The sequence below is a fragment of the Xyrauchen texanus genome, chromosome 11 (assembly GCF_025860055.1).
Source record: "Xyrauchen texanus isolate HMW12.3.18 chromosome 11, RBS_HiC_50CHRs, whole genome shotgun sequence".
NCBI classification, from domain to species: domain Eukaryota; kingdom Metazoa; phylum Chordata; class Actinopteri; order Cypriniformes; family Catostomidae; genus Xyrauchen; species Xyrauchen texanus.
Window position 1 is genome coordinate 8,174,297 of NC_068286.1, and position 18,946 is coordinate 8,193,242.

Genomic DNA, 18,946 nt, shown 5'->3' on the forward strand with positions numbered 1-18,946 from the left:
TGTGAACGAAAAGACACAAATTCACCCGTTTTCTCATTATAAATAGGTAAATTTCAAAATATCATTGTCCTGGTCACAAAAGCAAAGTGTGTTGGTAGGCATAGGCAATTAGTTAATAACACTTACTACCCAGGAACAAAAATAGTGTTGTAAAGATGGACTATGGTCATACAGGTATGAGCTCTATAATTTATATATAGGAAAACTTGATCAGTAAAAGACAACAAATGCATGGTGTAATATATTTCAAACATTTGTAAACATGTAATTCTTTAAAGCTACAGGTAAGCCTTGTCTATTGCAAATGCACTATATTTAAAACAATCAAACAGCAAAAAACAAGACAAATCTCACTCACTCACTCACTCACTCACTCACTCACTCACTCACACACACACACACATGTTGTGTTTCCATGTTTTATGGGGACTTTCCATAGACATAATGGTTTTTATACTGTACAAACTTTATATTCTATCCCCTAAACCTAACCCTACCCCTAAACCTAACCCTCACAGAAAACATTCTGCATTTTTACATTTTCAAAAAACATAATTTAGTATGATTTATAAGCCGTTTTCCTCATGGGGACCGACAAAATGTGCCCACAAGGTCAAAAATGTCGGGTTTTACTATCCTTATGGGGACATTTGGTACCCACAAAGTGATAAATACACGCTCACACACACACGCACACACACACACACACACACACACACACACACACAACAGATCAATTTATGAACATATATAACATTTACATTCATTCATTGTAACATTCGCTATTCCAACACTCTAACTCTGAATGTCCCTGGTTGCTTGTTTCAAATAAAATCTAAAGTTTTGTCACTCCAAGCTAAAGACTTTCTTTTGGCAAGCTCCATCCAAGATGGCTGAGCTCCATCAGACCGACACTGCTGCTGTGAGTCTAATGATGAGGATGATGATGATGGAAGCTCAGATGTGATAGTCGGTACTAATGGAAAGAATCAAACACACACACACACACACACACACACACACACACACACATACACAAATGTGAATGTCAAACTCATCAGATAATGACAAAACTTTGAGGAGCTTATATTAAAAACATAATCAAAATGATAGTAAAAACAGTAGATTACATTCTGTGTTGGTGGGTGTGATGGGGCTTGTATTCCCTTCCATCTTACTGGGTACTGCTTTTCTCTTTATTGATTCAGTTGCTGATGTACTGATCCTAACTGCAGGGATGCTTTTATCCTACAAAACAATGCAATAAAATGTCAGAATGATATTTAGTAGGTGGAATATGATGTTGTTCACAGTGGTACACTGCATTCATAGTACACTGAAACAACAGCATGATTGCGATTTGACTGGTCGAATGTACATTATCTCACTTGTTAAATGGCTACTTAACCTCTTAGATAATAATAATACAATGAATGAAATAAAAAAGACAAATAAAATATCAAAATGAATATAAATATAAAATAATATATCTGCAAGTGGCCATTATTGGTATCCAAGCACATATGGAGAGAGATGACCAATATAAACAAATTTGACAGAATTGATGCTAGACAAAGCTATTTTAGTGTCACATTTCAAAAGCTTTATGCACAGTTTTCTTAAGTTATAGCACCCTTATCATTGAGATTTTGCACGTGACCTCAGAATGCTCTGTTGTCCATGTGTACTAAGGTTTGTTAAGTTTGGATATTGCACTAACAAGTTACAGGCCAATTAGACATAATAGGTCACACCCAAAAACACATTGGCTTATATCTTCTGAACGACTACACAAATCAAAATTCTTTTGATACATTTTTATTAGGAAGGTCTGTAGATGATGTGTACCAAATTTTGTGCGATTCAGACAAACGGCCTAGGACAAGTTCTAGAACTTTGAACTTTGTTGATCAAATGGCTGCGGAGTTGTGACAGTTTTTTAGTTGTAGCACCCACTATGGGCAGAATTGTACACAATTCTGCATGATTCCCCAAAATGTCCTGTTGATATATGTATACAGGGGTTTTGTTACATTTGGAATTTGTGATAAGTAGATATTGGGAAATAAATCAAATTGTGCATTACCGAACATATTGATTTGCTTATATCTTTGTAATGATTTGGCATTTAAATTATTTTGATACATTTTGTCATGAGGGTCTGTAGATGATTTTTACCAAATTTCAAGCGAATTGGACAAACGACTAAGTAGTGACAATGATTTTATAGTTTTTAAAGTACCTTCGGTGCTTGGACCCCTAATACGAATAATACGAAAATCAATACAAATGCAATAGGTTCTAGCACATTTGGTGCTTGGGCACCTAAAAATGCAATGGAAGTCATAGAATATCAAAAATTATTAGTAAGCATTTATTAAGTATTTCAGAGAGCCATAAATTAAATAGCTACGTTGTTATAAACAGTAAGTTTAGGGTGCTGTTAGGGGGCAAATAGAAAGAAAAATAAAGAAGCAAAGACAATCAGTTCTCACTTGCCTTAATGTCAGTTATTTTTCCTCCACCTGCTGATGGGCTAATTGTGTTCTCTGCCCTCCAACCTGATGATAATTGCTTGTCTTTTATTCCACTTGGGGTTGGTTTAGTGGGAGATCTCGGAGTTGTCACTTGTGAAGATTGCTGGTTGGCTGTCTGAATTGGTGCATTTAGTGTGTGCTGTGTTTTCAATGGAAGAAACATGGTGGTTACTGGCTGTGTTTTGGGCTGTGAGGATGGTGTTGGAGGCTGCAAGTGAGGTACTGTTGGAGGTGGAGAGTGGACTTGCGGTGGAGAGTGGACTTGCGGTGATTGATTTGTGGTAAATCTGCTCAAGAATGGCTGGTAAGCCCTGGTCTTCTCTCTTGCTAGACTCATCCAGCCTGGCTCAGATCCAGCCTCTTTACTTTGTCCCAACATGTCTTGGGATGATCTTCCATCTATAAATTGATACTTCATTTTAATAATAATGCTGATCAGCTTGAAACACTCATAATTAAAGGGATAGTCCACCCAAAAATTTAAAATCTGTCATCGATTACACACGTTTCATTCCAATCCTGTTTGACTTTCTTAAGTGGAACACAAAAGATGTTAGGCAGAATGTGAGCCTCAGTCTTCATTCACTTGAAGCGAATGGTGACTTTTGGGATTTTCACACTGAATGCAATTTTGCGGCACTCATTGTTATTCTTTGTAAAAAGCGCTAGATGGAAGTCTTTGACAGTTGTGCTGCTTCTTGCTGTTTTTTCAGCATCTTGCGCAAGTGCACAACATTTTTAGACGATGTGCCATGTTAAAAAGAACAGAAACTTTTAAAAGTGCATCCCGAGACCCCTGCGCTTTGTTATAATAGTTGCACTATAATCAAGCTATGTTTAGGACAAGAATGTGTCAGTCCCTAACATTCCCTATAAACGCAGAAACATACACTATGCAAGTATGTGAACACAGACATTTCTAGCTAAGCAATCTCAAGTTCGTGCCTTGTTGGGTTCCAAAATGTGTCAGATCACAATCAATAACACAACGCAAGTGCGCGATGCATTCTCAATGTTATATAGCAGACATTAATGTGATCTGTCCCCTTCCACTGTGATTTTTCTCTTTCAAGCCAACTACTGTCATGGCGGAGCAACAGTTTGAAGAGAATATTGCTGAGAAAGTTAAGTTAAATGTAATATATTTAGAGAAATTTACCTGAATAATAACACATCCAATTTAATGAAACAGACGTCTGAAGATAACTCTAAGTTTTACGAAATGCATAATGTTTCAGGACTAACATCCCCTTTTGTTTTCCATGGAAGACAATCAATCATATATGGGTTCAGAGTGACATTAGAATGAATAAATGAGGACAGAATTTTAATTTTAGTTAAACTAGTCCTTATAGGACTTCTTGCAGAAGCTCTTTTCATTAAATTACCACCATATAACGTAACTTATTTTAAAGGTTAATAAAAAGAAGAAAGACACACTCACTATCTGTGGCAGGAAGCTGAGAGTGCAGATTCTGTAAATCTTTTTTTTCGGGAGCACTGGGCTTTTTGATGGAATTGCCATCCAACATATTTTTGGAGGTATCTGCTTTCCGAGCATGCTCTTCTGAGGCTGCTAGCATTTGATTCGACTCTAAACTGTATCGCTTGGTTTCATCCTTAATTTTGGAAACCTCAGAGCGATATCTCAGAGACAGAGAGGTGGTGCGAAGCTGCACCCCAAAAGCACTCTTCCGGTCTTCAGGTTCCTCGGCTTTCTCCATTTCAACATATTCTGTAGAGGTCTCATTCTTCTTAAGGTGGTTTCCTAGTGCTGGTTTGGACATAACAGGAGATATTACTTCTCTATGGTTACTGCTCTTTGTCTCTTGCATCTGATGAAGGAGCTGCAACTCTGTTGGTTTTGTCTCCCTTGCTTCGTCCTTTAGTGGCTCTGGGTTGGGTTTGTTGGATTGCATCTTGATTCCTGGAACATCTTTCGAATATCCCTCGTTCTGCTTCGCCGCATTCTCACTAGTCATTTTGGAGCGATACTTAGCAGGTGCGATGGAAAACTGAAATGCTCCAGTGTTAGGTGTCTGTGATTTGGCATCACCCTCTCTTGCAGAAGGGGGCGCAACAACTCCTTTAAAGGGTGCTGTAGTCCTACCAACCAGTTCTGGTGTAGAAGATTCCATTCCAACTTCCCAAGGCTTCTGATAGGCTTCTGTGGCACCTTTAGGAGAGGGAGGGTTCCTTATTTCCATTTTAGTTTTTTTGGTTTGAGGCACAGGTACAAGTTGTACTTTGAGCGGTGCTTCTGCTTGTAGCCCACCTTTGTTCTCATTTGATCCTTGAGATCTTTTTTCATCAAAAATCAAGATCTCCTTAGTAACAGATCTCTGGATTGGCGAATGGACTCTTAATGGATCTACTTCCCTTGATGGTTGGATCTCCTCTGCCTCATATCTCTGGACAAGTGAATGGGCTCTAAATGGCTCCATTTCCCTTGATGGTTGCATGGATTCAAGATAATGTTCTGAAGATGATACTCTACAAGAAGACAGTGTGGTCAAGCCAATGGGTGTCGGTTGCAAAGAGAGAGGGTTGGCGGTGACATTCTCCTCAGGTTCAAGAGACTTGAGGGTTTCAACATCAGTAAATGGGGGATTCATTTCAATTACGGTGCATCTCTCCTCTTGGATCGGCAGTGAGTTTGCAGGTGTAGTTGTTTGTGGTTCTGGAGAGGTAGGTTTCTCAGTTAAAGTCAAAGTTGGAGAAGAGCACAAGTGATTGTACATTGTCTCTGTGGACATCGTGGTTTCAATATCAACACCCTCCTCAGACAGAACATTGTTCAAGTCATTTAGACTTCCTGAGCAATGCTTGGGAGAGAGAGATTCCTGGTAGAGACAGATTTTGTTTAAACCAAACATTCAAAATCATTGTTACATTTTTGCATATGGTATTAATGATAAGTGATATTTGTGTTCTTTAGTTGCACCCCTAACATATATTAAAACTACACAGCTAATCATGTTCCCTCTAAAGTCTCGGGTATATATATTTTTCTGCATTGTGGATCAGATCGACCGCATTGTCTTTCAAAGTATACTATTTCGACCACAAGCGAATACGCACTCAATTGACGAATGTGCACTTTGACTGCTTTGTGATACTCTTTTAATACAGTGAATGAATAATTAACTTTCACTGGTATACCGACTACTGAAATTGGTCTCTATATATTATATAATAATCAATGTATATTTCTCAGGTGGCTGAAGGGTCGGCCCAATAGAAATAGGTTTTGCTCAGCAAGGAATAAATAAAAGGGAACATTGACAGCTTAATGGCTTCATTTGAAGTAACTTCAAAAGCTGTCTTACCATTGGCACTTTTTTGCCCTTTGTACTGGCTCTTTGGTTCCTGGGTTTGATTAACATGCGATGACGAGCGGCCGAGTTATCCAACCTTGGCGTGTAATACACAGGGCTACTGAAGTCAACTCCTGTAGGTGGTGTGTACGAAGCTGAGGTGGGGGAGATGACTGTCTGAGGAGACAGCTTAGAAACTGGTGATAAAGGCCTTGATGATGACTGGAACGGATCACCCTGGATGAGACAAAATTTGCTAGTGTCATATAATATATATGTAGTATCTTCCTTAAAGTGGCAGTCCACCAAATATGTGCTGTTGCAAAACCAATATGACTTTATTTTCTTCAGTAACACAAATTAAGGTGTTAGGTAGATTATTAGGGACTGATAGCCTCAGTCACCATTCCGTTTCATTCCATACAATTCCTTGATTGTGAATGGTGACTGAGAGTTAACATTATACATAACTTCTCCTTTTGTGTTCCACAGAGGAACGTAAGTCATATGGGTTTGAGCTTTGAGAAAAAAGAAGACACAAAATCAATAGGGTGAGCAAATTAATTTCGATTTTTGGGTGAACTATCCCATTTCTGTACCTCTCAAAGAACCTTTCTAAAGCCCTGAGCTTTAAACGCCTATTATGATGTTGATATCACTCCTTGACATTAAACCAGGGTTGATTTTGAAAATAATGTTACCTGTTCCTCCTCTTCACTTCCTGTTCCTGCTAAACTTAGAGAGCTCAGATGTTCTGGATACTGGAATAGAAATGGCATAATGATCCCAATCATTTTCCAGGTGTTTTAGGTGGCTGTGTTTAAGTCTAGCCTACAATCTGTGTATATCTCTGTTCTTTGTTCACCTTGTAAACTACTCCATGCATCCCTCGCTCATGGAAGGACATCTCAGGTGGGCTGCAAGGTAAACCATCATCCTCTGAAGTTGCTCCTGAGTCCTCTGTGCATTTACCAGAGATTGACATTGGAGGAGAGCCCAGACGCAAGTTCTGTTGCTGTAGTTTTAACTATCAAAACCAAACAGAATCACCTAACAGTAAATTTATGGAACGCCTTCCTCAAACGTCTGCAAAAATGTATTAGCCAATAAATATCTGACTCAATTCAAACTGCTGGTACTCAGTAAGGGTCCTTGTACCTGATCAAATCTAATCTCCCTCAATTAAAGAATTTGTGATTGGGTTTGCCAGCTTTCAACCTCCTTACAAAGAACATTTCCTTACTTGCAAAGCCTTAATTTTGCCATGAACGTTCTCTTGTGAAAGAACCCCTGTTGGTTCTGGGGTCTGGGTCTGATCAGTAATAAAGATGCTATCATGGGACATCGCCCTGGTGCTCAGGCACTGTGGGTACCTGTGGGTCAATTTGAATAGGTTTGTGTTATTTAGCTGGACATGGATACAATAAATATATATGAAGTCATAACTTCATACTTTCAGTATAATGTATATGCTAACACAATATAGCACAATACATACAATATGATAATGCATTATAGTGTACAACATTTTTATAATTCAAAACAATAAAATATCAATCTTTGCATTTTTGTAATGTAATTTTAATGTAATAAAAATTGTATTTTGTATTACAGTACATAATGGGTAGGATAGCACTTTTTTTTTATTAACGCATTGTAGCGTTTTGTGAAGTTTAGTTCTATGTCATATCATAGTTCTATTTCCTGTTCCATTCCTGACATCCGGTTTTGTTATGTGGCAGTTTATTAATATTATCCAAAAATGCGAAAGTACCAAAACATTAATATAAATGAAAAATGAACATTAACTTAAAAAATAAAAGACATGACAAAACAAAGGACATAAACCGAAACATACAAAATGAACACACAGACATCACATACCATCATCACGACAGGAACCAGAATGGAACGGAACAGGAAATGACATGGAGCTAAACTTCAAAATAAAAGACAACGAATAAAAATGTAACAAAACCACACAAAATTCTACATGCATCAGCCACTTACAAACAGTCATCCTCAGAGTCATATCCTTCCCTCCTACCCTCTGGAGCTGTGATGTCACTGGCGGACTGACTTTGCTTCATCAGGCCTTCACTTTCCTTTTTCTTCAGTTTCCCAAAAAGACGTGTCTTCAGCTGTTTAAAACGTGACTTCTTCCTCCCTGTGGAAGACCAGAAATCAACAGGATTGGTTTAAATAGATCAGAAATACACTCAAAAATGTTTTTTAAGATTTACGCATTTCAATTTTATATTTATAAAATAATATTGTATGAATTAAATTTTGGTGGGATAGTTCACCCAAGAACGAAAATTCTCTCATCATTTGCTCACCGTCATGCCATCCCAGATGTATGACTTTCTTTCTTCTGCTGAACACAAACAAAGATTTTTTTAAAGATTATTTCAGCTCTATGGTCCATACAATGCAAGTGAACGGTGACTAGAACTTTGAAGGCTCAAAAGGCCAGTGGTTAAATGTATATCTTCTGTAGCAATTTGATAGGTGTTGGTGAGAAACAGATCGCTATTTAATTCCTTTGTTTACTGTAAATCTGCACTTTAACTTTTACTTTCACATTCTGGTGTGGAAGTGACTTTCACTTTCACATTCAGCCACCTACTGGTTTGTGCTGGTCAAAGTCCAAAACAAGGTCTTAAATATTGATCTGTTTCACACACACACACACCTATTATATCACTTTAGAAGATATAGATTTAACCACTGGAGTCATATGTTTACATTTTATGCCTCCTTTATGTGACCTTCTGAGTTCTGGTCACCATTCACTTGCATTGTATGGACCAACAGAGCTCAGGTATTCTTCTAAATATATTTTGTGTTCTGCAGAAGAAAGAAAATCATACACATCTGGGATGGAATGGGGGTGAGTAAATGATGAGAGAGTTTTTATTTTTGGGTGAACTATCCCTTTAAAGATTACTCAATTACATTTGAGGGAATTGTGTTATGAAATTAAAATGTGAAAATCTTAAAAAATAGGCTCAAATGTTTTTTTTGAGTGACAGATGGATGACATTATGTGAAGGAGAGAAAAAAAAGACTAAATACCCATAAATGAAATGATTAGATCTGATTGGATGAGACTCTTTGAAGTAGCTGATAAACACACTCATGTGCTGCACATTATTTGCAATCCATATCAATGCGTCATCTTTCTTCATACTTTGGCAATCATAAACAGTTAGGCTATTTTATATATATATATATTTTTTTTTTATTAATTTGTTTGCTATTTTAGGTTAATTGTCTAGGAATGTCTGTTGTGATCATTAGTATTAATAAATGTGATTATGTGTTGAAAATTGGTGTCTTTTTTCAAATTACTGTTGCTGCCATTTTATAAAAGCAATAAGCCACACTAGGACAAATGTTACAGTGATTTTACCATGGTTAAGAGAGTTTTTGGCACTTTTGTTTAGGTTTTAGTAACACCCCTTAACTATGGTAAAATCACTGTAGCATGTTGCCACTCATGTACTGTTAATGAAGAATGTACACATTTTTCCAACCTGTGAGTTCCTCTCCATTCTTGTCAGTTTCTCCAGTGCTGGATTCCATGTCTATCTGCTGATCCAGACTGCATGAGACAATAAGTATTATCTTCAAAAGACATTAAAAATAACATAAGGTAACATTCATCTCTGACATGTGATGATGCTCGTTGGTATGGATGGTCTGTAGACTGGCCAAATGCAATTGCCAATCAGACTTCATTCAAAAAACCTGCTCGTCTGTGTGGAAGAGACTTATCTTCTGCATGTCTAGCTGTAAAAACCAGCTGATCACGGTTGACTAATACACTCTGTTTGCACACACTTTATTCCAACGTTTCCTGTGTTCAAAGGTGGTAAACCCTGTTCTGAGTCTCTTAGATTCTTCTGCAATGCCCTTGTAAGGAAAGAGTTGATTTGCTACTGTTTTCAGTTTAAAGATCCTCATGAAGCAAATAATATATATGGAAACAGCTTCAAGTCAGCCTAATTTAAGTGACACCTTCTGCAAGCCTAAATCAAATGGTGTATCACTGTTAAATTGAGTATTGTATACTGCTGGCATATGATACATTATCATAGCACTCAGAATATTGCTTAAATGATTTAATGACATGAAGCATGACCACACAACATACAGTATGCCTTAATCCTGTAAGGCCAGTCTCATTGGCAAACCAAAGGTTGTACAAACGTGTCCTGTGTCTTTTTATTGGCATTGAATTGTGATATATCAGTGGCCTCTCGTAATACAAACACAGAGATCTATGGGGGGAGAATAGTTAACTTTGGCCTGGACTGAGGCGCCAGTTGCCTAGTGATGCACTAGGGTGACGCGATGTTACAGCGACTATTAGACAAACAGTGTGTGTGCACCTTTGCTGCAACCTGGGTAACCAAGCCCTTGTCCAAGCAAACTCATATCCACACACATTTCCTCACTTCTCAGTATTAGTCTTTGGAGTGTTGTAGAAGAGTGGAACATACTGGAATGGGTATAAGACACTTAAACTTGCATTTATTTCAATGTTCTAGCATGTTTCAATGCTAAATCCCTAACCCAAATTAATATGCCTGTCTTAAGAAGCAACACTATTTAAAAGATAATAAAAACAGCAGTCTGTTGCCATTTGTCATGGCTGTAACTTTATGAACCAAAGGGGAAACTAAAAGAATTAGCTGTGCTCTTTATGCATGTGTCTAAAAGATTTTGCATGATATGATTCTATTAAAAACCTGATCTATTAAATCCAACAATGTTTTGTGTACACTGCCATACAGGACATATGCCTTGGCACACATACACACCTGTTGCTATTGTCCTCACTCCTTAACCAAACAATCATATGACAGAAATATGCCAATAAGCCCTGCTTTACACTCTGTCTACTGTCATGTGGCTGTAAGCATGACTAAAGTATTGTGCGTCCACGTTACCTTCATGTAGACACAATTCGAATCAACACAACACCAGACAATTGGCTCTTGTTTAACCAAAAGACCAAAAATCAATAGGCCATTATGTCATCATAGAGGAAGGCTAAACATCAAGGTTCGAGTTTCCAAGTAATTTTCCTGCAGGTTGCACTCATAAATGTCAGTGTGCTTTACATTTTGGCAGCAAATTCATATGCAGTGGCCCCAAAAAGCATTTCGACACTGAAGCCACACTTAAATGTATGAATGTCATTGCATTCAACAGCAAGATATCACACCAAATGGAATTTATTTTAAAGATTTTTTTATTATTGATTCCTAAATGTGTTGCTAAACTAAAATGAACAAAAACATGAAATAGAAAATTCGTCTTAACTTACCAGCAGCTCTACGTTCCGTACGTTCAGGCTGAATGATATCTACTTAGTGGTTCAGTTGTTTTCTTCAGAGTTTTTTTTTTCTTTGGTCCCCACTCCCCTTGATAGTTCTAGATCATTGGCATCTGCAAATGAAGTTTAAGAGGGGAGTAGTTGTGCAAGGTAGAACGACAGAGTCAGGGAAAGAGAGACAGAATGTGTGTGCGTGTGTGCATGCGTGTTTGTGAGAGAGAGAGAGAGAGAGAGAGAGAGAGAGAGAGAGAGAGAGAGAGAGAGAGTTAACAAAGAGTTTTCAAGTCACCAAGGATGACAGGGCAGTAAATAAGATGTATTGTGAACCTAGCTTGGGTCACATCTTCTCAGACACGGTCACTGGGTCCGTGTGGTGTGTAACACAACTTTATGAACTCTAACATGGTAAATGCAAAAATGCATGTAATTATAGAAATTAAAGGAGCAATATGTAACATTGACATCAAGTGTTTAAAATGGGTCCTGCAGTCCAAATTCAAAATATTGGAGAGAGTTGTCTCTCCTACTCCCCAGACTCAACTCTCACGTGGGATGCCAGGTTGAGACACACAACAGGAACGAGCAAACTGACAATGGCAAGCGAAACTGTAAGTTGATCATTATAAACCAGCTCATGTGGATTTTTATAACTCTGTCAATGTTAGCTAGATATATTGTTGGCTTCCATGGTTGCAGTATGCTGTGTTTGCCTGCTAACTTGTTTCAAATCTAGCAACCCGTGGTGTCTAAATACTTTTGGAAAATGGGCAGTGGGCAGGATCACACAGGCCAAAACACAAACAGAAATTCCGGTCCCTGATCGGACATTTCAAAGTGGAATATACTGGCTGTTGCATTGTTTCAGAGAAGCCAGTATTTCAACTTAGCATGTTTCCTAAATCTCTGATAACAAAATATGATAATTTTATGCTTTAGTACAGTAAATATATTACATGTTGTACCTTTAAATGGATAGTTCACTCACATGTTAAAATTATCAGCTAAAGAACTCAGTGATTTGTATTAGTAAAAGCCCTTACTAAAGCATCTTTGTCTTCAATAAGAGTTAATAATTATGGTAGGCAGGTGACTTTTCTCCTAAAATATTAAAGAGAAGTGTGACTGACAAAATGGCCATTCAAATTTGACCACAACATCCATTTCTGAAATAATATGTGACCTGACATTATCATGTTTTAGGTAGGGGGTTCATTGTGGTTGAGGATTAATCAAGGGCATGGCTTTTTATACCCTACAACAGATGTCACACACACACACACACACACACACACACACACACACACACACACACACACACACACACACACACACACAGAGTGAGAAGGACAAAAGAATTCTTTCTGCAGTCTGAATCTTGAGCACGACAGTTTGCAATTGCATTACTTAAATGTTCTGAAATAATCAATGCATGACTGAGTGCTACTGCTGTAGTAACAGAGTTGCTTTAATTGCATCTATTAAGGAAGTTTGGTTACTTCAGTGTGCTTGGGAGCCTTCAGGAATGCTGTAAATATTTCTGTCTGACATGACTTGGAAAAGAACACTATTTCAGATCACTACCCTAATGTTCCCACCAAACTAGAGCATATCTTCAATCTCAATTGAGTTGTGGTGACCGATATACTCATGTAAATGTATCTCTTGAGGTGTGTAAAGTCTTGCATAGTGTGAAGGGTGTCTCATTCTAATTCATGGGTATACGTAAATTGTTCCCTTATGTTTTTCTAAGTTTGGATTGTCACTTAAATATACAATATCAATGTATTGACACTGACAGCAAAAAATGTATTCATATAATCCAGTATAAGGTGCGTAAACAGAAAGAGCTGAACACCAGCTAAATTAACCGCTTTACAAACAGGTTAATTACCTCACTCAAACGCATCCTATTTATACATGAGATTAATCTCTATATCCATGACATTTACACAACAGTACAACTTGCATAATTAGTAAATACTGTGTTCTGTGATTATAATATGTAAGCACAGCACTTTTGTGAAGGGCGCTGCTTTGTTGACACACATACATAGCATGCACAGTCTGGTCACAGTCAGCTATTTTATGCCCTCAGAGCTTGCTGCTATTTTCACGTGAGCGCTACTCATGAATAACATTCAAGATGTAGATGCTCAATAGGTCGGTTCACTTATAATATACATTTAAAATGGCACCTGAGGAGCATTTGACCAGAATTTGAATAAGAAACTAATTCAACTGCTGTGAACTAGCCCACATACAGATACTTACAGGACTTCATTGAGTGTTCAAACTAGGGCTGTCACGATTATGAAATTTGGCTGACGAATTGTCAAATTAAATAATTGCGATTATGATGATTAATTGTCTCTTTAAGGGCTTTCACGATTAATTGTCATATTTCTTTAAGGTGTGTTTTTTCTGCGTGTGTGCTACATAGTGGCATAGATTCCAGGGGGGATGGGGGGGAGGTAACCCACCCACTAATCAAGCAAGTACATATAATACTTAAAATATGTCTCTCTTTTTGGTCAACTTTAGTTTTTGTCAATTTTACATTTAGACTGTTATAATATATATTGATATATTGATATAATATTTTATTAGATTATACAATAGTAAAATATTTCTGTCCTAATTAATGCTCTTTGTTTAAACCCACGAGCCCTTTGAGATTTCGTTTCATCATTTCGTTACTCCACACAAATAGAGTGAGCAAAGAATATTTGCCATTACACGATCGTTTAAAGTGAAACTGGAGCGCTTTACATTAACTATCACAGCTTGTACTGGTTTGTTTATATTTTTGAGGGGTTTGGCGCATTTATTATTATTATACATTTATTATTATTATTATCATAATATAATTTTACAAATTATAACAATATTTAAGTTGAAAGGTTTCCGACAAATAACAGTGTGAATGAAAAGTGGACTGATATCTTTCAAATTTAACTTTGAGATTAGTTGAGAAGTCCAGATACAAGTTGAAAGAAATGTGCATAGATATCTGGCTTCTTTTCTATTTAAGTCATAGACTGGAATGACTGTAAATTTTTCTGCTGCATTATCCAGTAAACTAGTTAACATTAACAATAAAGTGTATTTTTTTATAGGCTATACATTTATATTGAAATAATGTGTAGTTAGAGGTTTGTGTTTCTTTACATATAAAAGAGTACCCCAGTTCCACACAATGAGGAAAAGATATTCTAAACTGATTATGCCCCAAAAAACAACAACTGGTATTGGATCGGTATCAGCCAATACTGACATTTCAGATATCGGAATCAGAACGAAAGAGAAAAAGTGGTATCGGTGCATTCCTAATTTTGTGGGACATTTTTATCAAAATACTAAAACTATGACAAAAAAAAACAATACAAAATAAACACTGTGTGTGTGTGTGTGTGTGTGTGTGTGTGTGTGTGTGTGTGTGTGTGTGTGTGTGAGCGTGTATTTATCACTTTGTGGGTACCAAATGTCCCCATAAGGATAGTAAAACCCGAACTTTTTGACCTTGTGGGGACATTTTGTCGGTTCCCATGAGGAAAACAGCTTATAAGTCATACTAAATTATGTTTTTTGAAAATGTAAAAATGCAGAATGTTTTCTGTGAGGGTTAGGTTTAGGGGTAGGGTTAGGGTTAGGGGATAGAATATAAAGTTTGTACAGTATAAAAACCATTATGTCTATGGAAAGTCCCCATAAAACATGGAAACACAACATGTGTGTGTGTGTGTGTGTGTGTGTGTGTGTGTGTGTGTGTGTGTGTGTGTGTGTGTGTGTGTGTGTGTGTGTGTGTGTGTGTGTGTGTGTGTGTGTGTGTGTGTGTGTGTGTTTCTGGTAATTACAATGATTCTTAAGGAATCACACAGAATGGTGTAGTGGTTAAAGCACAGGGCTGGTAATCAGAAGGTCACAGGTTCTAACCCCACAGCCACCACCATTGTGTCCTTGAGTATAATAATTTAATAATTGCACTGTAAGTCGCTTTGGATAAAAGTGTCTGCCAAATGCATAAATGTAAATTTGTTATACTGTATCAAGTCGTCAGAGCCATGAAATTTAAATTATTCATAACAAATTAAAATGATTGTTCAGAGATTAAGGTTAACTTGTTTGTTGATTTTTGGCTCTTTTCAAAATCGTATGTTCAAAGTAATCATTCACAGACAATGATTTGCGCTAACCAGGGAAATCCATGTTTGCAGCTTATCTATTAACATTAGAGACACATCTGCGACTTCCCATCAGTGCAAGTGACACAAGAGGAGTTTCCCAGCAGTTCTAAATCAACAGCTTGCACAATTTACGAATGTCAACAAGCTTTAATCAACCTCTCGGCCTGCTCATAAATGACCTGCAGATGCTACATTGATCCTCTATGAGAAATCCAAGCACGAGACAATATTATGTAGCTGGCAACTAGTGGTTCTGACCTTTTCCAGCCAAAAACCCAGAGATTTTCTCCCTTAGATCTCTCTAACTCTAGCTCACCTTCTCTGGCTTCATTCTTTCAGACTTGACCTTCCCTTCTCTTCAGGTATGAATGCACCCATTCAAGTACTGTGTTACTCAGGTGAAATGCAATCTGCACAGAGGAACAAAAATCAGGCCCACCTTTGTACATTGTACAGCCTGTGGTAGATTAAGTAGAGGTTGTACAGTTCAGTACATTCACTATAAAGCACTCAAAATCCCATATAAGGACTGATTTGTTTTTCCAGGCTGGCTATGAGACATCTAAAGGATATAGAGGAAACGTTATTCAAATACATAATACATAACTATGAAAATTAACTAGGAACAAGTTCCAATTTTATCTAGCAGGGCACTAGTTACAATAGTACACTACAGTATAGTGATGAACGCTGTCTGCCATAGGTCTAACAAATAAACAGCCCCGCCCCAAACTCACACCACTGGTTGAGCTAAAGATGTGTCAGGCTGGTCGGGATTCTCCAAACAACCAGCAATCTTTTGAAAGCACCACAGTGTTTCCAATTTTGCCTATGAATGGGCAACCCACTCTCATGGAGAAGTCATATGGATTCGTACAAGTTGGCTAAATCGTATGTGATCCTACATCGAACAAATTACATACTTCTGAACAGCTTGCTGCTCATTCTCTAAATCGAGTAAACTGCAAACATTAACTGCTCAACAGAGAGGGTGACTAATCTGCTTGAACATTAACTGTGTTTTGAAGATACTCAACCCCTCCTTAACCCTGCTTTCATCTTAAACTTACTGACCTATGGATTATCGTTTTTCCTTTTCCTGTAAACATCATTCAGCTGTTTTTTTGTTAGTTTTTCTCCCCAATTTGGAATGCCCAATTTCCAATGCGCTCTAAGTCCTTGTGGTTGCGTTGTGACTCGCCTGAATCCAGGTGGCGGAGGATGAATCTCAGTTGCCTCCGTGTCTGAGACCGTCAATCCGTGCATCTTATCAAGTGGCTTGTTGAGTGCCTTACTGCGGAGACATGGCACGTGTGGAGGCTTTACGCTTTTCTCCACGGCATCCATGCACAACTCACAACACGCCCCACCAAGAGCGAGAACCCCATTATAGTGACCACAAGGAGGTTACCCTATGTGACTCTACCCTCCCTAGTAACCGGGCCAATTTGGTTCCTTAGGAGACCTGGCTGAAGTCACTCCGCACACCCTGGATTCAAACTCACGACTCCAGGGATGGTAGTCAGCTGAGCTACCCTGGCCCATCATACAGCTGTTTTAATAAAAGTGTAGGAGTTATATCACAACCTGAACACCTACTACTCTTTACCTAATCAACTCTGGGATGGTTTTAGTTGAAACAGCAGTAGGGAAGGAGATTTACCATTTTGTTCTTCACAGATTATGTCAGATTATGTGTACAAAGCATCTAAATATGCCTGAATCTATCCCTGACTGTAGGACACTGGCCAACTGAAAAGTATTTGGACACTTTTGGACACTTAAATAACAAACGTATGAACTTAATTGCATTAGATAACAAAATATCAAACAACGTTCCTTTGGCGTTTATTGCCATTACTTTTAACCAACTGGTGGATAGTGGAAGGATAAAGTCAGTTCCCATCAAGTTCACACAGGTTTCCTTGCAGAGTAACTGCATGTACTTCATCACATTAAAGGTACAGTTCACCCAAAAATGAACCTGCCATCACAGCTGTGTATGACTTTATTTCTCCTACTGAACACAAAGGAAGATTTGTAGAAGAAAATCTTAGGTCTGTAGGTCCATACAATGCAAGTGAATGGTGGCCAGACCTTTTTTAAATCCATATAATCTGATCAATATTTTAGTCCTTCTTTACTATACATCTCCACCTTTGACCAGCCCTGACCAGACGGTAGAGATATACTTGAAGAATAACCAAAAAACAAAAGAAGTAGAATGTAGAAGTGAAAGTAGAGATTCATAGTAAAAAAGGACATAAATATTGATCTTTTTCATCTATCGTATCACTTAGGAAGACATGGATTTAACCACTGAGTCTTGTGAATTACTTTAATGCTGCCTGTATATGATTTTTGGAGATTTGAAGTTCTGTCCACCATTCACTTGCATTGGATGGACAAACAGAGCTGAAATATTCTTCTAAAAATCTTAATTTGTGTTCAGCAGAAGAACGAAAGTCATACACATCTGGGATGGCATGAGGGTGAGTAAATGATGAGATCATTTACATTTTAGGGTGAACTATCCCTTTAACACAGACAAACCCTGCCATGAATAATAGGCCCTTTGTAATAGCCAACTTGGTATCTCACTAAAACTAAACTGTATTAAAGCTGAAGAAGAACACTTCACATGTCAAGTACAGTAACCATGTGTTTTACAATGATCTACTATCACAAGTGATGCATGCACACACTTAACTGAACGCATTGTCCTTACAAGTGTATGACATCATGGGTAACACGGTAAGTCTAATGCACAGAGAGTTGTTCACTCAGGGATTTCATGCAAAACTCTTTGCTATTGTACATATTTGTAATAATAAGAATTGAAAATCAGTTGGTGAGATGCGCTCAGTAACAGAATGAAAATAATGAGCATTTCAATTTTCTTTTACCTTAATATCTTGAATAGTCTCGTTTCATTGTATATCTCCAGACAAGAGATTATTTTTAGCCTCAGATAGGAACTTTGTTCTTAGAGTTTACCTTTTCAACAGCTGAATATTCTTCTTCACCTTACTTTCAGTCTAAACCAATAAGACTTCTGTATTCAAAATCAACAGCTACTTCTGCACATGATATCAATGCTGAATTTGTACTTCTGATAGTGGCTGCATGTCAAAATATAATCTGCTAGTGTATTAAAAAACAGTGTTTTCAAGTTAAAGATATCTTAGAAATATGCACTTTTCTTGGAATTGTTTCATCTTCCCAGAAATAACTGTCTCGATGTTTACTAAAACTCCAAAAGTGTACTAAAATTCTCCGTGGAGAGGATATGTAGAAAAATAAAAAAACAGCAGCATCACAAATGTCTTACCTTTGTGGAATATGCAGAAGCGCGCAAATGCGCGACTATAATCAATAGTGCCTGTCCAGCTCGAGCTGCTGTGGAAATAATCTAGAGCGCTCACGTGATTGGTTACACCCCAGCCGATGACGTCACACAGCTTCACGCAGAGCGCAGGAAGTCGAACAGGTGCAGTAGGAGAAAGTTAGGATGTGTGATCAGATTCAGGATTTGTGTATTTGAGGTGTTTTAATTCAGAG

At 37.7% G+C, this 18,946-nt stretch overlaps 1 protein-coding gene across 2 annotated transcripts; it reads right to left on the bottom strand.

Moving 5' to 3' along the window:
- Positions 1-166: 166 nt before the first annotated feature.
- On the bottom strand, positions 167-18,798 carry LOC127651885 (CRACD-like protein). 2 transcript variants are annotated; one of them, XM_052137927.1, is made up of 12 exons: positions 18,717-18,798; positions 11,193-11,314; positions 9,394-9,461; positions 7,865-8,021; positions 7,098-7,227; positions 6,720-6,881; positions 6,556-6,615; positions 5,867-6,091; positions 3,982-5,380; positions 2,500-2,936; positions 1,131-1,248; positions 167-976 (listed from the first exon to the last, which is right to left on the bottom strand). In XM_052137927.1, the coding sequence occupies exons 3-12, from the start codon at positions 9,440-9,442 to the stop codon at positions 825-827; spliced, it is 2,889 nt and encodes a 962-aa protein (XP_051993887.1). In that variant the 5' UTR covers positions 9,443-9,461; positions 11,193-11,314; positions 18,717-18,798; the 3' UTR covers positions 167-824. The 2 variants fall into 2 exon arrangements, with proteins under 2 accessions (XP_051993887.1, XP_051993888.1); XM_052137928.1 differs by lacking the exons at positions 6,556-6,615; positions 6,720-6,881.
- Positions 18,799-18,946: the final 148 nt, after the last annotated feature.

Coding starts and splice junctions, on each gene's coding strand:
- LOC127651885 (XM_052137927.1), bottom strand. CDS start 9,442: ATGGAATCCAGCACTGGAGAAACTGACAAGAATGGAGAGGAACTCACA. Junction 7,228..7,864: donor GACTCTGAGGATGACTGTTT/GTAAGTGGCTGA, acceptor ATTGACCCACAG/GTACCCACAGTGCCTGAGCA. Junction 6,092..6,555: donor GAAGTGAAGAGGAGGAACAG/GTAACATTATTT, acceptor TGTCTCATCCAG/GGTGATCCGTTCCAGTCATC.